This window comes from Cynara cardunculus (genome assembly GCF_001531365.2).
Source record: "Cynara cardunculus var. scolymus isolate 2C chromosome LG 13, CcrdV1, whole genome shotgun sequence".
NCBI classification, from domain to species: domain Eukaryota; kingdom Viridiplantae; phylum Streptophyta; class Magnoliopsida; order Asterales; family Asteraceae; genus Cynara; species Cynara cardunculus.
Genome location: NC_037540.1, coordinates 14,831,256 through 14,859,217, shown reverse-complemented (window position 1 = coordinate 14,859,217; position 27,962 = coordinate 14,831,256). Strand labels below are relative to the sequence as shown.

Here is a 27,962-nt window from a genome sequence, read left to right as displayed (position 1 = left end):
ATCTGGCTGATGAACTTGGCCTTTCCAAAAGCAAGATGTAATGAAGAAAAAGGTGCATTGGAGGACCTTTGACCTTAGTCTTTGATGAAAAAGAAACTTCCAGAGGCTCTTCTAAAGAACACCACAAGAGGAAAGGCAAAAAGGCCTTAATCATAGAATCGGAGTCTGAAGAAGCGAGCTCAAATTCAGACGATGATCTCAAAGCCTTGGCCAAATCGCTTGCTCTCATAACAAAACAGTTCCAAAAGAAATTCATCAAGAGGCCCTATGAAAAAAACAACATAAGAGAATTCAGAAAGGAGAGATTTCAGCCCAACCATGAGCATAAGACAATAAAGTTTCATCAAAGAGATGAAAGAAGAGAAGAAACAAGAGAAGAAAGAAGAGAAGGGGATGAAAGAAAAGATAGTTTGAGATGCTACCAATGCGGGAAAATTGGCCATTTTTTCAAAGATTGTAGAGGAAGGCAGGTAAAAGATGCAGACTACTACAAAAAAATCATAAGTTGTTTCAAATAAGCAATCCCAAACACCCTTTGGTAGGATTACTAATGTGTTCCTCTTTTTTAAATTTTTACTCGAACCACACTATTTTATTATTCTTAGTACAGGTTCCAGATATAAACCCATGATCAAATATAACTGTAGAAGTTAGTCCTGTTTCTTTACAACAAAACAAATATACATATGTTTCTCTCTCCTCTCTCTCACTCTCTCTTATATTACATGAAATAATCAAATATAGTTGTATACCCTATTTCTAGTCTTCTTTATTTCATTCAATTTTTTTATCAAACACCAAATAAGGGTCTGCCACAGAATTAATTGTTTTCGGAACAGATTTTTCGACTCATTGTTTGATTGATCGAAGCTCCCATTTGCCTTCACCGTCAATTAATCGTAACTCCAACGAGTGAAAGGGTATTAATGCAGGGCGCTGAGAAGAAAGAAAAGCCATGGTTATTAACAAAATTGAGGTAAAAGACTTGACCAAACCAACTCGGTATACTCCACTTGAAACTAGAGTATTTGTCCTCTAACCCAAAAGGGTAGAGAGGTTTCGGCTAAAAATTAACATAAAATGTGTGCAGTAATTAGCAGAATAGTGTGAAAACAGGCAACTCATATAGTACTAAGAACCGAACTACTAAAGCAAAAGAGAAACTACGGAAAAACTAAGAGCATCCACAATTAGAGCTTTTTTCAACAAAAGTGGGACCCACATGCTTGGGTAGAAGCTTGTGGTCATAGCTTTTTCACAATCCCACGTGGCCAACAAGCTTATTTAATAAGCTCCATTGTGGTTGGCATACAGTAAAAACAGGAAATACCAAGACTGTTGGCAGCAACTACCTGTGATGATGTAATAACAGTGATGCCCATATCGCGTGCAAGCCTATACAAGTGCTCTTCAACATCGACACTTGTAGCACTGGAATAATAAGAAAAGAGATAAGTAAACGAACCCACTATATTCCACACAAAGGTAGATGTGATGGGAACTAAAACTATGGCAAGTTATGATATGCTTACTTGGTGCATTCATCAAGGACGCCAAACCGAGGCTTGTGAAAGAATAAGCGAGCCTTGAAAACAACGAAGAAATCAAAGAGTTAAGGCATATGAATTAATGTTATGATCAAGGAGGCTTTTGCAAACTAAGCTCACCATGCCTAATCTCTGTTGTTCCCCAAGAGACAGGATATCTTCCCAGTTCTGACTAGCATCCCATCTCCCTTCTCTTTCGAAAAGGTAAGATAATTTCACACTCTCTAAAATCGTTTTCAGATGCGTATCCAAAATGTTTACATCTATTTGCCCTGAAAATTAGAATAAACATGTAAACCAAACCGAACAAACCCACTATATATATCCCACCCCAATGTAGGTTACCTCTGTCTCAAGAGACAGAAGAGACCCCGCCTTGCTTTTTAGCATAAGGGATATGTAGGAGGAGTAGAGAGCTCATCTATTTTACTGGTTATTTAGAAGAATAACCTTCTGACAAAAAAAAAATTGCATGACCTTCTGACGGAGGCTATCTTAAATTTGTCAGAATGCCAGGTATTTAAATCGTAAATAACCCTCTATTTTTACTCTGCCCACCATGAAAAATCAATGGAGGATCACACTCTTTTACTGGAAAAGCAGAAAAAGGAAACGTAACGGTAAGAACACAATTCACCTCCTTGATACAAATTTAATGCCCTTTGCTTTGCTTGCTCATGCGAGAGAGGATATATAATTTGATCTCGTAATGTCCCCAAACAAGTATATGGCTTTTGAGGGATGTATAATATGCCACAACCAGATTCAACCTCGTCATTAACATTGTGGCACGGTTTAACAAGTCGTCCATCGGCTATAGGCCAAAGACCTCGGAGAACCCTGAACACGGAACTTTTACCGCTCCCATTTGGACCTTCATTATTGAGTTTTGGCTGTCAGAAAGATGCAGATGTACAAAAATATTTTTAAAGTAGATATATTCTCACTAACCAGTAAGAAGAAGGCTTTTCCCTGGTACTATATCACATGTCAATTTCCGGGCCAATAATTTCTGTGATGGGGTAATAATATCAACCTCAGAAAAAGAGATACTATCATCAGATTCCTCGTGCATCTCATCAGACTGCGATGAAGTACCAACAGTCTCATCTGTAGGAATGTTAAAACATAAATCAATCCAAGCCCATAAACTTCCAGTATCCTCGATCACGCGGAAGAGCATGACAATGCAGCACAATGATCATGATAATTATGATGAAAACAACAAATAATGAAGTGGTAACATCCGTTGCTGCTCTAAAGCAAAAGAAAAAGGAAAGCAATAGATATAGAATACCTATGGAGAAATTAAAAGTTCACCCATGTAAACATTAGTGACAAAAAAAAATTATGTACTAGGGGGGACCATGAAAAGGATGCAGGCCTGAAGTGACGAACATAATAAACCATAACTGAACCTGATTCCATCTCCACGCTCCTGCTCAAGCTGGAGAAAAGATATCAGTCATTCTCAACTTGGTAAGGGAAAAAACATGGAATTTAGAACTCCAAAAATACTGACAACACCCAAAAAAGAGTGGGTTGAAGGTCTGCCAATATGGTCTGGATCCTAGCAGAGGTTTTCCTGCTTTACAATTTTTTTAACTAGCCTAACTATTACGGGATAGGGTGCATGTAAGAAGATAAATGAAAGACAGTGTGCAGGAGTTTTGCTGGGAAGATAGAATCTACACTTGTTCTTTTTATTGCGTCTTTACCCTTTGAGGGTGGAGAGCCTGTGTAATTCCACTCCTCCCAGACCCTGCTTTTTGAGCAGGACATACTGGGTTTGTTTGCAAATTGGGAGCAGAATCACCATTCAACTTGAAAAATGTAACATTGCTGCCTCTTATTATGATAAAAGCCAAGTTGCTAATGTTATCTATGGTGTTATTGCGCCGTGATAGCAGTGCAATAGCGGTGGTAAAGCGATTCGCAGTGCTCGGAAAAAGCTCGGTGTAAACTATGGTGCCGCTAATAGCGGCTATTTGCCGCATTTTGGCCGCAATTTTAAGTTGCAATAGCAGTGCTAAATCCACAATTTTTCTTGTGCTTTAGTTGGGCTATTTATGTTTGGTTCAAATTGCCGGGCTCTTTTTTTGCCAAATGTCAAGCTCTTTTAGGTTTAGGTTAAGATTCTGAAGTTCATGACTTCTGCATCCTGAAGCTGCTCAACAATGTTCTGAAATGATGTTAAAATTTGAAGCTGAAATTTAGTTTGTTTGACTTTATAAGTCATTTGAGACTTTCATTATTTCTTTTTGATCGCTAGGATCACATATTTAGCTGTCGAAAAATACATATTATACGCAATTTCAATACCTACTAGATGGACTTGCCAAAATATACATATATACAATATTCTAATTATTATAGGAACTGCTATTTTTGGACCGCTAAACCACAGGTTTATCATTGCAATAACCACTATTTCAAATCATAGTCGTGACCCTGGTTTCAGATTTTGACCGCTGTAACAGCATAGAATGTTATAGGATTCAAGTCATGAATAACATTGGCATGGGACAGTAAGAAACCTTCTTAGGGGCCGCTTACCAAATACCTACCCGGTAAGTGCTTACCAATAAAATGCAACACTATTATATACTTACCGGGTAAGATTTTAGTCCACCAAAACAATATCGCATGCAACAATTTACCCGGATGGTAAGAGTCGTCGCCCTCACTTACCGGGTAAGACTCTTGGTCCTTGTCTCGCTTTTACCGGGTAAGATTCTTAGTCCTTACCATATTCATCCGATGAGGTAATCTGACTTGGTAAGCGCTTACCGAGTAAGCGTTTGATAAACGGCCCCTTAGTTCTATTAGGCCCCCCTCCCAGTTGTTACTCTTTACATGACCAGCAAGGCGACTCCATTCCAGGGATTTAGGTATAGTCAGACAAAAAGCAAACACTGAAACACTGATTTTCGTCATTCAACAATGATAATTCCCAATATAGCAAGTGCCTCCTGTAAACCCAGGGCCTAAGTGGCAGACTGGACTAAAGAGCTGAAACCAATTTGTTGTCGAAACTCAAGGGTAGTAATCAAGTTCTGTAGGTTGACCAACAGTCCATTTAGGAAGCCAGCCACATAATACCTCCTACCCCTAGGGTAACTTCCACAGCAACAACTTCCATCCATCCAACAAGCATGAGGACTCTTAAGCACAGAGTGTCCTTTCAAGGGCAATGAGCAAATCGCAAAGCCTATTACGGATACTACACATTTACCATATTCCAATATAATTTGATTAAATGCTGCCCTGTTCACAAACATAGTTGCAGGGGTATAATGGAATAATAACTAGCAGGCTAAAATGTAATAGTTACTTAAAAAACGCTAACCAGATTGTGCAGCATCAAGAAGCTCTTCAAGTTCGAAAATACGATTAACACCACCAGAGAGTTCAATGAACTTTCTGTGCAGCTCCAAAATGTCACCAAATGCCAAGAAGCTTTGAGATACAACAGATGCCAAAAACCGCAATGCATGTGCCAGCTCACCTGCAAATATTGAAGATAAAAAATTTAATTAGAATCAACTCATTCAAACCAAAAACAGAAACATATATTATATGCCAAATATCACCTTGAGTGGAAGTCAATGAACGGTCAGCTTTGTGCTCCATAGCATATAGCAAGCTCAATCCCCAGGTAACATTGTGAGGTAGTTGTTTTGTGACAAAGTCATCTAGTATGCCAAATAACCATCTCCTCCTTAGAAGTATATTCGCATGAACAAGAAGCTCATTAAATCTTGACTCGATCATCTGCTAACCGTAAAGTACATATTCAGGTATTATATAATGATCTATTTGGGAAGTTACATATTCAAAACTTCTCCTGCGGAAGTTTATAAATTCTACAATGAACAGCCTGATAGTTACATATAGAGTACAAAGGCACTGAAAATCAAACTGCTGACACAAACAAGCACAAGCAGCTTATGCAACAAAAGAATCAGTAGGCTGGATTTGCTGGACGAGATAAAGCATACACTAATTACTGTCTTCCAGCAGCAAGGTGCTACTAGGTTTGGAAGCTGCTATTAACTTTTATCATTAATGAGGAAATGAGACATTTGTTTGTTTTGTGATGTGGGATGTCTGAGAAGAGCTTCTCAGATCATCATTGAATTTTATTCCCTTGCCCTTTCTCTCTTTTCTCCCTCACTCTCCTTTTTGCCTACTTTATAATTTTAATTTAGACCAACCATCATAAGCTAGTGTTCCTATTTTTGACCACTTCCAGTTTTCAAGGGGTAGCTGAACTTGACATGTAAATGCTATAACCACTGAACTTCAACTTTGGCACACATTAGCACCGAAACTAAAGCCCTCGGGTATAAGTGATACAAATCAAAAGGAGTTACCGCTTTTTCTCGAGCACCACCTCCGAAGAAAGCAACAGATTCAGCATGGGTACGCAGCCTCTCGTGCATGAACCTGGGTAAAGTACAGTATGTTGTGTAAGAAATATACTTAAAGCACTAATGCTTTGCACAAAGTGAGAAACAAATTAACAATACAAGAAATGACCTAAAGCTCCCTTCGAGTTCTTGTTCTCGATTTCCTAGATCACCAAAATCTGGAGTGACACTCCTTAGAAAGCCTAAACCTAGTAGCATGTATGCATATAGTATAGCAACACCGCGGCGACCTGTTAACAACTTCATCCTCCACGTGAACCTAAAAAAGATTAAGCAACCCTGTAAATAATCAACGAGAAAAAATATAGAAACACCACAATGAACTGCCACATGGACTTACCATAAAATGTCGACAGATGGCTTTACCATTCCTGTAACCAACCCTGACAAATCAGTGCTTAACTTTTCCAGATCTTGTGTTAGTCTCTGATCTGCATCAATGGTATCTCCTGACATGTGAAATACCTGAAGCCACAAATATTAACAATTAATGACCATACACATCTACATCAATGGTTTGACAACTTTTCAGCACTGTCATTAACATTGATTGGTTTGTTCCCTGTAATTACTTGAGCACAAAAGGATATACAGCACATGAAATACAGACACACATCAATCCGTTATAGCTGGAAAAGTATAAGTTTAACACTATGGCTATCAAATTGCGGTGCTATGGCGGTGAAAATAGCGGTACTATAACAGTTAGCGATCCCAAGGAAAATAATGGTTCGCTAATAGTGGCGCTCTAATCACAGAAATTGGCCGCGATTTTGATTTGCAAAAGCGGTGTGAAAACCGCAATTAGGAGTTGGGCTTTCAGGTGGCCTTTTAAAGTGTTTAGAGGAGTCAATTAAGGGACTACAAGCTACGGGGATGATTTCGATTTGCAATATCGGTGTGTAAACTCGCTATTCCTTTCTTATGTCCATTTTTGCATTGTCTTCTACTCTTCAGCATCTTCTCTTCATAACAATATCGTCTTCCAACATCGTTTGCTCATCATGTCTATTCACGTGTCCTTATGTCCATCTTCAATATATCTAATATGTAATGTATGCATATATACATTTATGTATAATTGTAATTATTACATGAACTGCTATACCACCGATTTACCATTGCAATAACTGCTATATCAAATCATCATTTCAACTGCTATTTCAGATTTTGACCGCTGTAACAGCATAAATTGCAACTTATATTTGCTACTGCAATAAATTATTGCATTAGCTAACATGTAGGTAAAAAGCAGAGTCAAATACACAGCTTCAAGATTTATCGAGCTTTATAAAACCAAGACTTGCAGCATCCAAGAACTAGAAGTCAAAATTGGACAGGAGTCGATCAGAAAACCAAAGTCAGAATTAAGAAAATTCATATCCTGAAGACAGTAAAGAATTAGAAGTCTGAAGATTGTATTCATCTCGAACACACATGCACTTGTTACAATTTACAAAAGGTCAAGAGACTAAACATGAATATCAATTTAGAAATGCAAAATAGATATACACATGATATGACTGCAAATCTTCAAACCAGTACTCTGATAAAATTGAATTCAAAAAAGTAAAGATACTTTGAAATCCACATATCAAAAAATCTGGAAAGGAATCATGTTCTAGAACAAAAATTAAGAATATTCAATTTGCAATTAAACTGTTAACAATTAGCTTATTCCATATTAACACTATTTATGGACAGACATTCTGACACACTGAACTTGGATTATTTTAAAATAAAAAGGTAGCTTTTCACCAAGTACAAAGATAGATTTTAAACTCAAGAGTATATAAGAAGAAAAAACTGTATGTGTTTGCACTTCCAAACCTTTAGACATTGAAACTCTTGAGCTTCAAAATGTAAATAGATTCATTTGACAGACACTAAACTATAAGGCTCCGCTTTGATCTTATACACAGTCATGACAGAGACCTGACTATGTCACACTTGGCATGATGGATATATTTTCTTGTTGACATTTGGTCATGTTATATATCCCATATTTGGTTCATAAACTGCTTTGATTTAACAAAGATACAAAGATACTATATTTAATAAACTATCACTTAGTTTGTATGAATGATTCACGATACATATTCCATGTAAAATTGTATCTTGTCTTAAGTATACCCTCAATCAAATTATTTGTGCTAATGAAATGGAGAACCCTTAACTATTGTATTGAGCAACACTTCATTGATCTTTAAGTTTCAATACCATTCATGGAAGAGACCAAATTATCATAAAATGATGAAACCAGATTTAATATAAACATATATTATATGATTATCCCTACAGAACTCTCATGTACTTATTATTGTTTTAATTTGACAACAGAGGGGAGAAAGATAAGCACAAGGGTCTCAACTCTCAAGTGCACGAGATCACATGTTGAGCTCTTCGGTTTTCTTTTTTAATCCTCCTATTGCTTATTATTGTGAACAAGTCCTTCAATCAAACCAGAGAAAATCATTCTGCAACATAGTTGCGGTATTTTGAAACGGCTTCTTAGAATTGAATATTATATGATATAAACAACGAAATCTTAGAATTGCTAAATTGCATATTGTGTTATGTAATCGGCTAATAGCAACACAAAGCTCACAATGTGGATGCAAAAGTAAGTCAGAGGCTAGAACTTCAGCCAAACACAAAAAGGACAAATACATGCAGCCTCCTTCACGAAGAAAATTGAATCTAAAAAACAAAGTCAACCAAAAGGTCGAATTCAAACATTTCACATATTCAAGGCGTGAGGACTCAGTGTTAATTATCTATGGGTGCAATCCCTCACACATGCACTTAAAATGATTTAACAAAACCGAATAACCAAATAAACAAGATTTTATTAATCGTTCTATGCAGACATTGGAACCATAACAGCACAAACACGAGAATCACAAGTCAAGAGGAAAAATATCCAACTTAAAAAGATGGGTTTCTAAAATTTAGATGGATCTAGGTGGCTGTTGAAATCAAGAAAATAGAAAGATGTTCAGAATAATTAATTTGCATGTACACCACTAATTCTTTGCTTAATTCGCAAAATTACAAATGTGCATCGAATAAGCTGAATCTTAATCGTTTTGGAACAACCATTGGACTGATAACAGAGACTTTTAGCTCAGAAACAGATGCTCACATGGACAGGAAATTTTACTTGCTTCAACACTTCAATAATAACATCAAAAATAGAAAATAAACTCTTGGGCTTCAAATCACGTTGAGATTAATTAGAATTCTTACACAGGTTGGGTTCCAGTGAGAAGAGAAGTTATCGTGAGAAGCACAAGAAGAGTTCTCCACCCTTGATCAATCCTAATTGAATGTCAATACTAATGAGGTGCAGCGAGATGCATCAATTCCCTTCTAAAATGCAATTCATGAGTGGGCATGAGATTAAAAGTGATCAACAGTTCAGATCTCTTCTTACACTTCTCACCATAACTTCCCTTCTCACATGATCCTTCGCCTCTTACACACTATGAAGAGGCAGTAACAGACCCATTTAGTATTATTCATTTGGTGGAAAGCAAGTTTGTGATGCATTATTTGTACTCCCGGAACATGGTAAAGTGAAACCAGGAACAATTTCCGGGAGACCTTCAGAGTATGTGGAACAGAGTACTAAGGCAGAAAAGGAAAGAAACATGCACACCATATGGTCATTCTTCACAATTTTAACAAGCAGGATCTAGGATGGAACAATTTTTCTTTTGAACATGAGATGCTGATCAAATCACCTTTTAGAAAAATCTGTCCGCAATACAAAAAGAATACATCGGAAAGCTATGTGAAAATAAGAACACTTTCCAGAAAGAGAAGTAAAACTTAAGTTATGAAACATCACCTTGTAATACGCATTCTTCCTCAGGTAATTCTTCAGTAAGTGTGAAGTCAAGCGAATCCTCCATCCAAGTGCAAGCCTGGCAGTCAAGTGCCTTCATAACAAATACAAACACCAATCAAATGTTGGTTGTTAAAAAAGCATTAGGTGCATAATATAAGCTGCCTACTGCACAGAAGTATGCCATGGAGCAGGTTCAAGCTCACTCAACGAGAATATCAATTAAGAATAATTACATGGTTTACTAGCTAATATCATGGATAATACATGCTTTACTATCTACTATCATGGATACCATTTGTTCAAAATTCTACCTCCACAAAAGTGGAATAAAAATATGCTTCATCTATTTTGTAGACATTTATAGTCCAGGGCTTAGGGAGTGGGTTTCCAAGGTATCGAACATTATTGAGCCTAGCAACGACCATATAGTTGAATTATGGAATCGCCGACTAGTGGACCCAATTTAACCTTGTTGAACAATTTTATCTCCTCCATTCTCCCATGTTGGAAGCTAGATATCAATCAATCCCAACATGACAAGCAAACATATAGCACTGCTCCAACCATTACCAAACTAATACCTATTCTGTTTAGTACTCATGTGCTTCTGTTGCTAAGAATGTAAATCCAGTTGCAGATCAATTTCAACGAGCCTTTCAACCTGGAGTATGCATAACAAAAACTGTGGAGAAAATTGACAGCCTTCTGCAAAGTAAAAAACAGAAAAGAAAACTAGCAATAGGTTGTAACTGGATCACGTTTATTCCATATGTGTCCTCCTCAAGACTCATTAGATCGCCCTAATTGTGATTTGGATGCCTGCTCCTCATGACTGGATTGTTGGCCCCCTCATATCTATCATAATATCTCCTCTAAAGAAATCTCCATGCAGCATTCTGACAGATTGAGAAGGCTACTCCTCATGATTGTCACAGTGGTAACCATTAATATAATGCAACCAGAAAGCAGAAGTATCATAGTTCATGTGTTTGGGAAAAGCCACAAACATGTTCAACATTGTCAGTGCAAAGTAGGTCTAGCTATCACCTAGGCACGTCAGATCCAATATGTGTGTTAGCAGCGGTAATCCAGATCTAGTTGTGTTTCACTATGCACAAAGCTGATGCTGCAAATAGGAAATGCTTTGTTTGGCACGATATGATGGGTATTTCCCCTACAGGCCCAGCATGCTATAAAAAACTAGAAACAGAACAGATGGAACAGATTGAAAGTTGAAACAACAAAACTACTTGGAGGTGTAACGCAGGTGAAAACACAACATTAACAGAACACGATATCCTGAATGCCATGAAAAACGTTGTGGCCTCACCGCCACACCATGCTTCACGTCACTTAGAGCGTTGGGCTATGGATTGTGTTTTTCACCTTATTTGCTATGTGTGGGGCATCCTTTTCTTGCTTTTTCCTATGGTTTCGTTGTACATTATTGTTACTTTTGCTTAATTATTTTTCTCATGTCGCGCTCACCTCATGCTAGTATTTATTCTTTCTAGCTGTTTGAACACATTATTCCACAAGGAGGGGGTCTTCACGGAAACAGCCGCTCTACTCTTTTGGGGTAGAGCTCAGGTCTGCGCACATCTCACCCTCCCAACACCTACTTTTGAGTGGGATTTACTGGGTCAGTTTTGTTTGGTTTGGTATTCAAAAAAGTTGTGATTCTTGACCACAAGGTTGATTGTCATCTTGCAGAAAAAAAAATACGTTGTCAGCACAACTTATCTTCCATCCATTGAACATGTTCTTATTGAAATTGGGTGTCAATTAGCATATGCAATGACGAAATCCCAAGAAACCCAGATTGACGTGATACCTGCCAAGTGACATAATTCATATTTACACAAGTAAAAGTTCTAGAATCAAACTCATTGAACAGTTCGATCCAACTGTCCTCGAAATTCCTGGCCCTCGAAATATACAATGAATAAGCTGAAAAATGACTCCAAATTACAATATTTTGAGGTTCTATTAATAAGAAAACAATCATGAGAGAGAGTGACTGTCATTATATAAGGCTTCAAGGTGATTCAAGGCATCGTTAATTTTACAAATCTAGTCATTCTATACCATTTCTGAACCATCGTTTATTTAACGAGAGGTTGTGGAGGGAGATTTGTGGATAGAAAACTCCTACTCATTGGCATGCCAAATCCGTAACCCAATATGTAGCAAATATAGAGAAACAAAGAACCGTGAACTGCACTAGTAGCTTTAGGTCAACGTGTAAGTAAGGTTAACTTTAGGTCAAAGTAATTTTGTCATCAAAAAGGTCAAGAAAGCCTTACAGGTTTCTCTCTCCAAAACCTTCCCACATTTGGAAGTCTTTTTGAAGAAAAAAATAGTCCATACTTTCCCTCCCGTTCCTTTCTTTTCACTTGTTGGAGTGCGAGAACACAGAAAACTTTAGGTTCTCTGTGTTTCTTTCCAAATCTTTCCCTTTCTCTCCATTGGAGAGATCCAACCAAACAAGAAGCAAAAGAAACAACAAATCACATGACCCACATGAGAATTATCAAACCTTAATCACAAAGATCTGTCAGAACTACAAGAATCATAGTCCGAATTTCACAAACTATAGTTACTTTCTGTGCCTCACCATATAACTCATCAAAAGAAGAAAATCAAAAGCAAAATGTTTACGACAAACAATTCCACCAACAATAATTCCAACAAGCCAAAGACCATTAATTAAACACAAAACAACCCATTAAACCAATCATCCTAATAAACTTCAATCAAATGGAAGTGTAATTGTCCCCAAAAGAAATATATGCTTGTTGTAAAAAAAAAAGAGCAAACTTTGAGTCTTCACAAAACAATTACTTTAGACTTGCAGCATAACATTAATTGTGGTGGATGCAAAAGAGAAATCCCAACATCATCGAAGGCATGTTAAAGTAGATCACTTTGAATTGAAATAACCATGAACGAATCATGACAATGTGTTAGGTTATCGATCACACAAGTTGTGCATCATGTTAGGATGCGTCACTTCAAGGGTGGCCTTTTATGGGCTAGAGTTTGTACCTAGAACTCTAGCACTAATATCATGAAGGAATGGGGCCCAAAAAAGTACGTATCCATCACTAACCAAGCGAACAAACATGTAGATATAATAAACCCTAAAAAACACAATAAATCATGGATGGGTATAAAATAATATGAATGACTTAGATGGATCATGGAGCTAAATGGCTTGAAAAGCACATTAAAAATGTGTATATCTAAGACGTTAAAACATTAGCTAGAATGTACACATCTTGGATTAGTTGAGCAAAAAGTGTCACATACCATAGCATTCAAAGAAAAAGAAAAATAAATAAAATAACAACAGAATCTGTTTAGGAGCATAAATGGTAGCACACACGAAAAATAGGTGTTCTCAGATTATCTTATCTTGTGAGAAAAATGGTGATGCGTGCATCGAATGATAACAGTGTCTGTTTTTTGTGCATACATTTTTAAGTCACAATAAGATGCTTAACTGTTTTGCTTTGTGCATCCAGGGATTCAGGCTCCTCATCCTGTCTCATCATAATATATGTTCATAACACACTAGAATTTTTTATTAAGGAGATTGTAACGGTTGAGATCTTTTATTTCAATTTTCCACGTTGTTAGGCAAAAGGTGTCACCTCTACATTGAACATTCTTTCACAAATATCACTAGGATTTCTTCCCAATGAATATTGCCAGGTATACAAAAATGAATGGTCATTCAGCATTTTTTGTTTCTTCTTTTCAGGGTTTAGCAACATAGCTTGCCTAGAAGATTTATGTCTAATATGCTTCAAATCTTGTTGATGTTTGGAGAAAGATCATAGATACCTTAAAGAAGGTGCGACAAATGAAGAAGCAGCACTTTGAAGGACACTAAAGCCAATCAACCGTATAAAGGATGCTTTATCTTGCTCCAAAACATATTTCACGGTTGTTCCTGTGAAGTCCAAGCATTGATGATCAGAGTTTGTGTAAACGTAATCATGAAAAAATGCAATAGCATGATGATATACGATCTGATATTAAAGTACTGATACCATTTAAAGAAGCTATACGATCTGATATTAAAGTTCTTGAGACCACAAGAACGGCAACAGCAAGAAGTTGTGCTCCCTGCTTATCAAGTACTGTGGGCACCTAAATTAAGAATTACGAAGGTCAAGCAGATTATCTGAGAATTCACATGCATCCAGGTATATATACTTTCGTGACATGCATTTACAAGAAAAGGCCAATTAACTAGGGCATCGTATAAAGTTTCATCATCGGCAAGTGCCAAGTGCCTAGGTTTTTCAATGTACTGAAATGCAAAATGAGAGCAGAGATACAAGCCTTGCAGAGGCACCAAGGGTGTGTTTATTTTTCCAAATCAAGTCTAAATCAGCACTTACATCTTATATGGCCAGACATTTGTTCAGACTGTTTTTTCTCATTCAGATATGAAATTAGAAAGAAAAAACACATCTGAACCTTAGTGCAACAAAAAAGTCTGAACCTAAAATTAAGATATGGAAATCTCTTGCCACATCATGAGTCACAACCATCGACTCTACAAGCTGACACCAATCAACTTCATCGGCAAGTACTGAGAGAGGGAGAGAGTCTGTTTTAGTAAAAAAGAGAGGAAGACTGATGAAGAGAGATCCATTTTGTTTTTAGAGAGACGAAGAGAGTGGTCGATTTTTTGCTCTTTTTTTTGGCTTTCTATTTTTTTCGTTTTGTTAATTTGATTTTCTTTTTCTTTTTAGTTTTTTTTTTATAATTGAACTTATTTAGTAATTTAATGAAATATTAAATTCAAAAATCTAATCTTATTGCTAATTCAAAAGGGTAATTGAACAAATGCATGCATTCAATCACTTTTTAAACAGTCTAAATGGTTCAGTCTTGAACAATTAAAAGTTGCCTCTTGATTTATATGGGTTTTCAGATTTCAGCCTTTAGCACTTGATAAAAGAAATAGCCCCTAATAAGAGCAGCAATAAACTATTCTGCTATCAAGTTCAGGGTTATTAGACATGGTATCCAAGGGAAACGAGGGAAGGTATCCAATGAACCTAATGTCCATAAGTTATGTACTATCAATTAAAGATGGATTTGTATTTATGTACTATGTGGGCTTTTATTGCATATTAGGATTATAGTATTTTGGGTTACTTCAATTTTCAGGCGATTTTATATTTGATTAAATAACTGGAAAAATAGACTGGAGTTTTGCTCTAATAACTATTTTTCCATTAAACTACAAAATATCTCAAATACATTAAAAAGCTTCCCCGTCATCACCACCACCTCCAACCATTGCAGCTCACTTCTTCATTATTGAACTATGCACCCTAGTACAACATCTACCTTAACATTTACCTCCTACACCCGGCCTTCCTCAGCAATGTGATATACTCGTAAGAATCACAGAAAAAGATTGTATTGAATCTTCAAAGTTTACATGGTAATTCCAGCTTTCGAGAGGTCGGCTCTCTCCCCACTTTAACCAAAGTCTACAGAACCTGAATCCTCTCATTTCTTCTCTCCCCTCTCTTAATTATACCCCCATTCCACTTGCAAAATGTGACAAAAGCACCAACATAAGTATTATTCTCCTGCACCAAAACTATCCTAATTACAACTACCCTTATCATATTCATTAGACTTATTACTTACCCCTGTGTACATATACAAAAATGTATAGCAGGTTTACCAACCTCAAAACATTATGAAAAGAATGAAGTCATTTTTTTTCATGCTAGTTAAACTTTCTGGTATTTTATATTAGCTGTTTCTGAGCTACTTTGTAGTAGTGGTGCAGAGAACAGGAAGGCCGAGAATACCTACTACAGGAAGACACAGTCAAGAGTAAACACATATATATATAGCATAACCCATTAAAAATATATATAGCATGATAACCACTAGATGGTTTGTTTAATAACAAACACAGAAAATTATCCAAACAGATAGTCAGGAATTAAGACAAAGGAAAAATTCCAGCGCAGATTATACTTACCAGTATTTTAAACATGGCAGCAATTCTTAATGGCAATGCCCGGGGATCATTTTGCAGTTGTGGGACAACAGGCAACAAGGTACTAAGATCCTCAGCTGGAGACGCAGCTATTAACTCAGAAAAATATGACTGAGACTTTGAACTGGAAAAAGCAGAATCCTGCAGATCAAAGTTTGAGGTATGTTACGCTAGATGTAATTGTATAAATAAAATTCTAGAAGGTAAAACAAAAGAACCCGCACATTTCTTGTAGCAAATGCACGTTGAACTGCCATTGCGTCACTTTGACGTTCTGTTTCAGATGACTTCAATTTAACAAATTCGATATCAGTACCACTACGGACACGGGAATCCTCCCTGTAGATTATTATAAACTGTAAAAAGCAAGCAATGATATATACAGTATACACAACTGTAGAAAACGTTTAAATAAAAATAAAGATGACTTGGGATCCAACCTTTTGTCGTGAACTCTCCAACCCCCTTCCCCATCCAACGACAGTACCACATCATGGAACGCAACAAGAGCAGGCCGGTGAGATATAGTGATGCATGATGTTCCCATTGCTCGGACTTTGGCACAAAAGCGTTCTTCCATATCAGTTGTCACGGCACTGGTACATTCATCAAGAATTGCAAATCTGGGTTTGTGATAGAAAAGCCTTGCCATTCCCAGTCTTTGTTGCTCCCCAAGAGACAACTCCTCACCCCAATTTATCTCTTTTTCAGGTGGATAACGATTTAATAAATACTCAAGGTCAACCTGTTAAGAGGGGAAAAAACCCACTCGCATTGTGTCATATTGTCAAGTGAGAAAAAGAATTCACAATAGATGCTTCAGACTGAGAAAAATAGCATAAAACCAAAGTTCATACATTTTTCAATAGCTCAACCATTTTGCTGTGGGTGAGAGGTTCAACTTCTTGATCCGCAGTAAGAGGATATATCAACTGGTCACGTAGTGTTCCTACAGCTGTATACGGTCGTTGGGGAACATAGAAAATCTCTTTATTGAGATCAGAACCAACCCCAGGTTTTACAATATGTCCAGACACCAACGGCCATAAGCCTCCCAAAACTCGGAACAGTGAGCTTTTGCCACTACCATTTGGTCCTGCATAAAGAACAACAGGGGGCATGTCTCTCTTATTTGAAAACAGTCATCCAGAATCTGTAGAACTATAGGCACATAATGAACGAAAATGGAGGACAATTTTGAATCAGTTGTTTGCCTGTCACTTTAACTGGTATTTTAAACGTAAGCCTGGCGACAAACGTTGCAAACACCAAAACAATAAAAAGAAGTATTAAATATGGCCATAAGGTGGGAATGTAACATTAAAACCTGCTTGAGATTATGTACATCATGCAATTGTAATAGCAAGCTGAAAATGTGCATCACCAACATAAATTTCTATAAAAGGATTATGGACCTGATTTGATAATCAAAACCTCCTATACGTAACATAAAACTTCATATGAACATCGGCAGGCGCTTTGAAGAGGTAACTAAGTAGGATTTATCATAGTTATGACTAATATGTTGGACAGATCTGAAGTGTGGTTTGACTGTCCTCACTTATTGCAAGGGCCACACAGCAATTAAGGGTCATATAATTTAAAGTTAACAATTATGACACTGTTGTTAAACTGTCTACATTAATTTACAAATAAATGGCATAACAGGAGTTGCAACTGTAAGAAACAATGGCCTTCTCATATATTGTATGCACAATGATCAAACTTGCACACTGAATCTTTCATACATGCAACCCAAGAAAACCATAACATGATATTCCTTTACAGTTCTAGAAGGGGTTTTCCCTTCCACCAAGTGGTTGTGCAATGTAAAATAAGAAACAAGAAAGCAAACAATGGCAGGAAAAAAATGATGATAAACCATTATAAAAGAATCTAGTGCAACAGCTATAAATGCTGCATGAATCGAACAAAGAATGCATGAAATTGATTTCTGACTCTACTAGAACGCAGTCAAATCTGTTGAATGAAAATAAAATATCAACCTATTACAAGAACAATGTTTTACAAGAAGTAGAGTTGCCATAAGAAGATTAATTAATATACCTGTGATTAAAAGATTAGACCCTGATTCGACCTTTAAAGTCAAGTCTTCCACCAAAACATTGCCACTTGGAGTAACCACCTGGAAAAAAAATCGTTTCAAAGACAGGTAACAGATTTGCATCCAAGATGGGGAACAAATTTTCAGCTACCTTCACTCCATCAAACTCTATGTAGTCTGCCTGAGTTATATAATTCTTACTCCCTCTCCTTTGCAAAGACGGTACATCTTTTGGACTTAACTCTCTAGATATAGCCATAAGTTCGTGAATACGATCTGCAAAGCCACTGCAAGTTGAAAAGACTAAGTATGTGAAAAGTTATTTTCTTACCGAATTTTCCCTTTCCTTCAGAGTACTAGATATATAATGAAGTTTTCTGTTTTTTGATACAAGAACAGGTGTTGATCAATCAACATATACTCTGCAAGCATTCTTCTTTTACCTCCATGAGTTTATAAAATAAAGACATGAGGAACTCAAAAGGCAACAAGATATAGAGTACTCTCAATCAACATAGCATCAGAGAATAATCATCTTGCTCTTTTTGGATAGATAATCTATTGCGACAAAAAATAGACCAAGGAAAATTGTTGATGTTCTCCATCTACATAACTGATTTTTTCTTTTATCAAGTCATCTATAGCGTAGATTCTACTTTAGTGAATCCATAGCGACCATCAATCTTAGCATCAAAGTCACCACAATTCCTTGATGTTATAAAAACATGTGACCTAATAGACGTTATCTCTCCTCATAATTTACAATCTCTTTCTCCATAAAAAAAAGGATTTATGAACTTGATTGAACACATTGATTTCATACAAATTCTCTTCTAATTTACTCAATAATTGAACACACTGATTTCATACTTGCTTTATTATTTACCTAGGGGAAATCTGCTGTGTGATATATGTTTCTCTTTGTCAGAGAATAGACACTGTCTTGTGGAATATGCTGCTACTATATCTTCTATGACAACAAGAATAGACACATTTGTACTTGTGATGTACTAAAGAGGTTATGTGGAAGAATAGTTCCTTATCAGTATCTAGGTGATGTCTTGGTAATTTCACTTGTCGATTATAGAAGTGGGTTGTCCATAGTTCCTAATCCTTTTCAGCTCTGATTGGCAAGACAGCCTACTTCTATAGTATTAGAATAGCATTGACAGAAAAAGAAACAACATTGACTAGTGATTTTAACATTTTCTAAGGAAAACAAGTCTTGAAAGACTGAAAACTAAGAGAAAATCAATACCTTAGACGATTAAGCCGTCTGGAACTTATGGAAAGAGTTCCCAAGGACTGAAATAGTGATATTATCACACTGGTATGGTATCTCAGATTGCTCAACATCTCTGCCCGTCCTAATGTTGAGGTGTCCGGTCTCAAAGTGCCAGAAAAGAAAGGCTCTATGATTAGGATAACAGCAACAGTAGCACCAAGATACTTCAATAAGAAATCCTGAACCATGCCAAACCACCAATGGTCGTGAAGGACAACTTTCAAATGATGGACAAGTGCCTTAAACTTCTGCTGAATATGGGATTCTTCTCTAGTTTCACCACCATAAAATGCTATGCTTTCTGCATGAGTCCTCAACCTTGAATGAAGTTGTCTATACTCACCTTCAAGTTGTTGTTCTTTAGACATCAATTTACCAAATGCAGGAGAGAAATTTCTGATGGTGGCTCCTGCTCCTAGCACGTAAGCCTGAAGGTACCATTAGATGCAGAGATAAGTCGATGTTTACATTTTAGAATATGCATGCAACTAGGTTAAAAGAACCTATATAGTGGTTTTACTACACTAATGCAGACCCGCAAATAGTTGACAAAACCAGTCGTCCACACAACCCTTATCACCCAGCCAATACACAACCACGCACATACACACCCCATGTTATAGTACAGAGGTCAAACATCATCAAGATCTCCTCAACCCTATATATAAATTGACTAGTTAAGCACGATGCAAATTGAGCTTTACCAATATCCAAACTATATACTTTGGGCTTGCATAAGAACACAGGCGCCAGGAATATAGCAGGCCGTCAGTAACTGCAGTAAGATCTTCCTGTACAAGATCACTCAATTCTGAGCAGAACCTTGGTACATCGCTCGCTATTCTTTGCTCAGGATTAGTTATTCGGCCATCAACATGGGACATTTTGTAGTATATCATGTTCTGGAATCCAAACAAACAATTGGCAATTAGAAACATCACATTAAAGAACCCAGTTCAGACTAAATTATATTATGAGGCCCCGCAAGGGGGAAATTAAATCAATGGAAAGACATAATGCACAGAACTCAAACATCAGACTAACAAATAGAATCGATGTAACTCTAAATTCCTAAAACAAGGATTACATGCTGTAGTCTTCTAATGAAGACACATGTATCAAACGAGCAACAACAATTAGAGGATCTGGCAAGCACTGTAATTTTAGTTTTTCTCAATGGACACCCCATGTTCTAAAGGTCGAAGGGAAAAACTAATAATAATCAAAACACAGCAAGGATGACGATAAATAAGTAAGATACTCCATCGGTTCTGTGAAATGGCAATGAACACGTTTGGCATGCAAGTTAGAAGCTTATTGGTCCACTTTAGCATAGTGTTCTAATAACCAAAACTTTTTCCAACCTTAGATGCATGTAAAATGGCATTGATGCAGTTCCCATATAAAACTTTCAAAGAAGGATGACACTTGTTATTATTTATAATTTTAATTTTCAATATATCCACAATTAACCAGGTTCTGTGACAATTAATGAAATGAAGGAATTTAATTACAGGAAGGTTAAATAAGATGATTGATAATCCAAGATCCAGGCAGTTGCTGGTCTGATCCTAGTAGCAGTAAACTCTACTGCTTTATTGACTTGTTACAGCAATCTGATTTTCCAACATCACTTGGCAGATCCAATGAGTTATCAGTAACTTCTTCGCTAATTCTCTTTTATTTATTGAGAGAAGGTTGGCTAGTACTGTTCCATATAGGACAATAAATCATTATATATGTATTTCTTATTTATGGCTTACTTTATCTACGCCCCAGCCCACATTTGCACAGGATATCTTGTGTTCTCTATTGAGTAAAATTTATCTTCCAAGTATTTACTTTTATGACTACTCAGTTTTCTTCCATGTGTAGAGAGAAGAAATTCATTTTGGTATTCAATGTTGGCAGCATAGTCATTCATGGAGATGATCAAGAGGGAATTGCAACATTCTATGAATTCCAGACAAAGGACCAAGGGTCTCAAGTATTTTTTGGGCATTGAGATTCCAAAACCAGGGCATTTTCCTATGTAAATGTACACATGTCCTTGACTCTCGCACAGATTGGTATGCTTGATAGTCAGCTTGCTGATTCACCAATGGTCCCTAATGTCAAGGTTTACCCCAATAATAAAGGGCTTCTGGACAATCCATAAGATTGCTCGGGAAGCTGAACTATCTCAGTCACAAGAATGATATTACCTTATCAGTGAGTGTAGTGAGCAAGTTCATGTTTGTCCCCTTGGTACTCACTCAATGGATAGCATTAACACATATTTAATAACTAGAAATATAAAATTAACAAAACTTATCCTAAAAACTTGATCAACTGATCCAGAAAAACCATATTCAAGTGGCGTTTGGTTCAAAGAAAATTTGTGGAAGGAATGGAATGGTCAAAGGGAATTCATCCAGAAGGGGATTAGAATGGACTTAAAAGTGGTCAACTCAGGCATGTGGTTGGCTTGGAACGTAACGAGATTACTATTTTATTCCTTTTCCATTTCATGTTTGATTCATAGATACATCTTTTGAAATGGAAAGTAACTATGGTGAGTGTGTAGGTTTCCCTTGATTCACTAATATACTTTAAAAAAAAGTAATAATGAGAAAATACAAATAATAAACAAAATTAAAACAAATATACTAATAACAAAGAAATAAGAAGATGATAAAAACTGAATTCCCTTGGAATTGGTCATTAAATAGATAGGACAAGGAATGACAAATTCCTTCATCCCGCGTAATTGATCATTCTTATGATATTTAAATTCCATCAAAATAATCAACCAAACATGATTTGAATCTGGTCAAACAGAATTCATAATTCCATTCCATCACTTCCTTGTGAACCAAACATCCCCCCAATCGTTTTGCATTAAGTAGACTATGGTTATTATGATTCACCCTTCAAGTTATAAAGAAGAACATTCAACATTCAAGAAAATAGAATCAAATCTAACCCACAAGATCAGTGTTCGAACTAACTAGAGTACGTTACAAATTACTGCAACCTTAAATTAGATAAGAATAAGCAATAGATCATATGTTGAGCATGTATACATATGCGCACGCACACACACATATATATAGATAAGCTTGTGTATTTTATGTATAGATGTAATACAAATCTGCTTTAGATATTAGAATCTAACCTGAAAATATTGTGCATGAATAAGCTTTGTTAGTATTTTTCTGAACCTCAAGCTTAAGGTCCCTGTTATATACTTCGATGTAGAATTCAAAGCTGATTGAACAAAACATAAGGTAATGTTTTCAAGAATCAACTGAACAAAGGCCGGTACGCGTCGAAGAAAAGCAGCACGAAATAGAAATCCTTGAACTTTCGCTAACCTATTGCTCACAGCAGTTCGTAACACCTGAACGAAATACATGACATTAAGTATAGATCTACATATATGGCTGGCTACATGTATAGATTTACATGCATGGATAAATTTTCTCCTCAGGGAAAAAGGTAATCACAAAATGAGAGCATGAACTGATTAAACATTCATAAAAGTTACCTCTACGAAGTATTGGCTTAAATATCATATCATCATGAATTCACTCCCTAAAGAAGGATTCAATACATATAACAGCACAGCTTTAAAAAATTACAGGAAAAGTGCAAATGAGTTTTCATCAACCCCAGAGAAGACTCTTTTCCATTAGTGTGCTAACAATGTTAAGTTCTCAATGTACAATGTTATATCCTGTATTTAGGTTCAGTTGTAATCTTTTGATTGCTACAGGTCCACTTTCAATCAATAGTTTTGGAATGCCAATACAATGCAAATACAGGTTATGTGTTTGATCATGTCAGTTCTTTTCCGTCACAACAACTGCAGAGGTATTAACCATCTCATCAAATTGTATTATCTGGATCCAAAAGATAAATCAATATATACCATTGGCATTGTTGTAGCAAGTAACATTTTCTTTAATAACAAAGAGAAACTGCTTATAGATCAAAAAAACAAAATGAAGAGTATACATATATGGACGGATGAGAGAAAGGAAAAAGAAGTATGATATTAAGGAACACTAAAAGAGGATAACAAACGAGGCAGCATTCACAAAAAACTAGCTGGAAGTTTAGATTGAAGGAGAGGATTACCACTGTGGCCAAAAGTGCCAAAAGATCCCTTGCACCCATCCTCCCCATATGGGATAAGAGAATTGCAGCCAGAACCTGGAGCGATTTTAGTCCTTTCTTTTGCCTACTTCTTCTAATAACACTATTGTTCCCAACATCCAACTCTGCTTGTTCATCTTCATCTCCCAATCCATTGGATTGACCAGTTCCACTGGGCCTTCTACCCCTGCCATGTGATTGCACATATGCAGCAGTCCCACCAGCAACTATAATGCCAGTGGCCAGCAATAATGTTCTCCTAAGATGAAAAAAAACAACCAGTAAATTTACAGAAACTGTAGGAATAAGGTATGACAATATATATCACAGGAATAGTATTAATTAGGGGTCTATCCCAGCAAATTAATATACAAGAGTAAGACTAAATTCCAACCAAATAACTATTCCTTGCTCTAGCCACAGCACAATCAGATTCTGGCTGTGTGTCTTGATGGAAACTTACCTATATTCCTAGCCAAGCAAGAGCAGTTATCCAAATGACCATTTGAATTGTTTCCAGACAATCACCACAAAGCTAGAATGCAAATGAATAAGATACCAAAAACACAAGTTTTTACCATTGTAACAAAACTCATATGTTTAGTAGGTTAAAAGAGGACAAATTCCATGAAAAAGTAAGTAACATACTCTAATTTGATTCCTATTTTGGATAACGTACTTTCAAAACTTCCATTTTGGTATCTAAGATGTAAAGTTTTAAACATTTAAGTACCGGGGTAAGCAGTCGAAGCATTAACCGGTTATCATGTTGATGTGGCGAGTGATGTGGTATCCAACTCAGTATTATTTGCTGACGTGGTTAGTGACATGGATTTTTTTAATCTAAATTTAGTCTTGTTTTAATCTAAAATTAGTCTTCAAGCGGTTACCCGGGCACTTAAATGTTTAAAACTTTACATCTTAGGTACCAAAATGGAAGTTTTGAAAGTACGTTACTGAAAATAGGAATCAAGTTAAAGTACGTTACTTTTTCATGCAATTTGCCCTTTAAAAGAAATCAATTGTGTAACAAGGTTTATGGTGTATACTGAAATGGTTTTGTTATAACTTAGATGTTCAATAATCCCTTGATTAGGCACAAGTCAAAAGGAATACTAACTGTGCACCATCCCAAAATATCATTTCTTAACTTCAAATTATACCACAAACAAAGACCCAAATGGCCATCGATACAAAAGAAACAATGTTTAATGTATATATTGAAATGGTTTTATTTATAACTTAAGAGTCTTAGATGTTCAATAATCCCTCCATTAGGCCCTCGTTGTTCATGAATACTAGTTATCCACTAAAGTCAAACACACCCCTTATTTCTTACTTTCTGTTATACCTCAAACAAAGATCCAAAAATCCATCAAGTTATAAACGAAAATCAATCTGTTTTTTAAGTTTTTTAAGTTTTTTAAATAAGGAGCCTGGACTTCAGAGCATGAAGTAACTGAACCATGCTTCTATAGATCAAAAGGTATTTTATGTAGGATACTTGCATAAACTAAACCAAACGAGCCTAGGATATCCTACCTGGAGGTGGGATTTAGAAAATGTGATGTACACAGACCTAATCTCTACCCCAGGGAGCAGAGTGGCAATTTCCGTGAAGAAAAAAGAGAGCTTGCTCGATAATCGGGGAAATGGAAAATATGAATAAACAAAAAAGACTTGAAAACAAAAAGGGCAGATAGAAACAAGAGCAGGTACAAGAAAACATAACCAAGATAAGAATTACTACACACCCTAAGTCTAACCTAGAACCTAGAGGCCTAAGTACCTCCTCACTAACCCTACGCCCATCCTATCTCTCAAAAATCCCATCTTCCAGCCTACACTACCTACAGAGTACAGATTCCGACCCATTTACTGCTACCCTAGTCTGCATCTCCAAGAACTCCTATAAGAAGTCATGTCCACGGAAATGCCTGAAGACGTCGTGTCTAAGGCTAACCTCAGTTGCTCATCCCATGTCCTCCTCGGCGTACCCCTCCTTCAAACCCCCTTGTCCGACACACTTTCTACCCTCCTCGCCAGAGCCACCATTTGTCTCCTACAAACATGACCAAATCACCCGCAATCTTCAATCTCACAACTTATCCGTGATGTGCACAACTCCCAACGCCACCAGGTAATGTAATGTTGAAAACTCAATCAAATCAAATGAATGGACAGCCAAAACAGTGCTAACCTCTTTAAACAAAAATTACTTCAAACGTTTTCACAATAACTGAACTTAGTGATTCAATCTTTTAGATTCCTAAGAGACTCGAAAGTAAACCAAAAAAATTTGGGCATTAAAGGCCTACCATAAAGACCTCCCTAATTCAAAAGACAGTAGTTGCATGCCCTGTCAGTATTTCACTGATCACATGGTACATAGAACATAAGCAAATATTAAATTCAGCATTGCATAGGCTGCCATTTTAGGACATAACGTAAGAAAAGTACATCCAACACAAGGCTTGATAGCCAGCCACTATGATCTCACTCTGGATAGCTTAATAGTGAAGAAGATAAATCTGTAGAGATCAATTGTTTTTTTAAAGTCAAAGTCTGGATAGACTAGCTTTTGCATCTATTTTGGTCTATCATATTTTACCAAAACCCAGGGAATCAAGGTCAGAAGATAGTAGAACTGGCAAATTAGAAAATAACCAAAATCCAGAGAGCTAAAGTTTTGGAACCACAATTGTGACTTGTATGCATCAGCCACCTCTACCAAATATGAAGCTTGAAACAATAAACTTCAAGCAAATACAAATAAGTAGTAAAATAGAAGAAAGGGTCACTTAAGAAGATATGGTATTCTTCAATGTAACTAACAATTATTAGCTGGGCCAACAGTTCACCTATAATTGCAGTGGATTGGCATATTTTTGCAATGGTGAATAATGAAGTTACAGCCTTTAATATTCAAAAGCAATATCCATATACTGAGACCCATTATCATAACATCTGTAGATTATCAAATACTAATATAAAGTAAGGAACCATGAAAATAAAAAAGCATATCTGCAGGTACTTTTTCTGAACAAAAAAAAAAACCTACAAGGTAAATAAGTAAGTGTGCGCTATTGATCCAAGTAGTCAAATATGAATCAAGAACTGTCTACTAAACCATATTAATACCTGCGACCCGAAATCAGGCTACGACCCCGCTCCGTCAACTGTAATAGCTGAAGAGAAGTCATAGCTACTGTTCAAATCTCCCAAACTCCACCAGCAATGACGTCAATCGCTAGCTCGTATGGTACACCTGTAAAATAAAAATCCAAAACCAATTAGGGTTGATTGAAATTAAGTTGATATAGACTTAGAAAGAGCAAAATTAAAATCAAAGAGACATTCAAAAGTTTAAAAGACAAGAACATGATCGTACTAAAAAAGGGGTGAAGAATTTTGACTAAATTTGAATTGTGGGTGTTATTTTGATCGGAGTTTTGAGATTTTTCCGTGTGTGTTTCTATGCTTTTTTGGGGTGGGTTGGATCGGTGTTTTTGGCAGCTATAGAACCAGCCACGGCATATGGCAAATGAGGGGAGACGGAGAGGGTTATTTACATGCACCCTTCCCAAGGAATATGGTCTTTCTCATTTTATCCCATTTTTGGTATCAACAAACTAACGTGCTACCAAAACATCTTTTACCCTAATAATATATATATATATATATATATATATATATATATTATGTTTAGTAGAAGTGTATTCACACTCAAAGCCAGAAAAATAAAGACATCTGGGATTCTCTTGGAGAACCTGGAAAACATTTTGATTTCCTTGTTAAATACAATTCAACTCTTTCAACCCTTGACCTTTCACCTTCCTTTACCAAAACAGATATTTCTGTCCATACACAATCCCAATAAACTCATCATTTAGACTCCATCCAGCTTGAAAATACCCAAGACCAAAACCATTCTTCACCAAAAAATAAGAAAATCAAAAGTGAAGATTAGGAACGAGATCAATAATATTATTGAAGAAGTTATTAGAAATTTTATTCCTCAGCATACTGAAGAAAAAATTTCAAAAGACACAATTCTCGAAGACCGTTCAAGCTTTCCAGATCCAGATAAGAGAGACTACTGTTCAGACGGTGGATACTCTTTTGATTTGATTGCCAGACATAATCTCAATACCTAGAAGATCAAAGACAAGACAAATGGTGACAAAAGTATCAATCAAGAAAAAAATTCGTCATAATGCAGAAAACGACAAGACTCTCAGCTTTTGCAGACCAGATAATAACACTTTGCAGACTTTTATACACGTTTCAGTTTTTTGAAGATTCAAACTTTACGTTGTATTCTTGAGTATTTTTTACGAAGGAATGAGAGCAAAAGAAAAAATATGGTGTTCACGAGTTTTTTTATAAGGGAAAGAAAACAACATTAAGAATATTTATAAAATTACGTATAGGGGAGACCTTTTTTTTAGAACTATAAATTGTGATAACCTTGAAAATTAACAAATCATGTATTATTTCATATGATCTTTTTTCATCGAAAACCATGATTTAGAATATCGATTAACATATAGTTGTTTCACTATGTGTTTTTTATTTCACATGTACTTTTTATAA

At 36.3% G+C, this 27,962-nt stretch overlaps 1 protein-coding gene across 2 annotated transcripts; it reads right to left on the bottom strand.

Moving 5' to 3' along the window:
* Nucleotides 1–616: 616 nt before the first annotated feature.
* On the bottom strand, nucleotides 617–26,866 carry LOC112525397 (ABC transporter D family member 1). 2 transcript variants are annotated; one of them, XM_025135514.1, is made up of 26 exons: nucleotides 26,758–26,866; nucleotides 26,508–26,634; nucleotides 23,349–23,625; nucleotides 22,384–22,608; nucleotides 19,931–20,128; nucleotides 19,200–19,654; nucleotides 18,093–18,228; nucleotides 17,944–18,022; nucleotides 16,734–16,972; nucleotides 16,317–16,621; nucleotides 16,101–16,215; nucleotides 15,859–16,017; nucleotides 13,892–13,991; nucleotides 13,683–13,791; nucleotides 9,834–9,924; nucleotides 6,321–6,445; nucleotides 6,090–6,239; nucleotides 5,924–5,996; nucleotides 5,141–5,321; nucleotides 4,897–5,055; nucleotides 2,499–2,657; nucleotides 2,185–2,421; nucleotides 1,668–1,819; nucleotides 1,533–1,585; nucleotides 1,353–1,431; nucleotides 617–936 (listed from the first exon to the last, which is right to left on the bottom strand). In XM_025135514.1, exons 2-26 carry the CDS (start codon nucleotides 26,567–26,569, stop codon nucleotides 850–852), a joined length of 4,005 nt encoding a protein of 1,334 aa, XP_024991282.1. In that variant the 5' UTR covers nucleotides 26,570–26,634; nucleotides 26,758–26,866; the 3' UTR covers nucleotides 617–849. The 2 variants fall into 2 exon arrangements, with proteins under 2 accessions (XP_024991282.1, XP_024991284.1); XM_025135516.1 differs by lacking the exons at nucleotides 617–936; nucleotides 1,353–1,431; nucleotides 1,533–1,585; ... (1 more) ...; nucleotides 2,185–2,421; nucleotides 2,499–2,657 and adding an exon at nucleotides 2,671–2,994.
* Between the last annotated feature and the right edge of the window lie 1,096 nt (nucleotides 26,867–27,962).

What these genes read in the sequence shown, in the direction of transcription:
- LOC112525397 (XM_025135514.1), bottom strand. Translation starts at nt 26,569, where the DNA reads ATGACTTCTCTTCAGCTATTACAGTTGACGGAGCGGGGTCGTAGCCTG. An exon ending in AGCCTGATTTCGGGTCGCAG is followed by an intron (nt 23,626 to 26,507) that starts GTATTAATATGG and finishes TTTTCATCTTAG; the next exon opens with GAGAACATTATTGCTGGCCA. An exon ending in TGGCACTTTTGGCCACAGTG is followed by an intron (nt 22,609 to 23,348) that starts GTAATCCTCTCC and finishes TATTTCGTTCAG; the next exon opens with GTGTTACGAACTGCTGTGAG.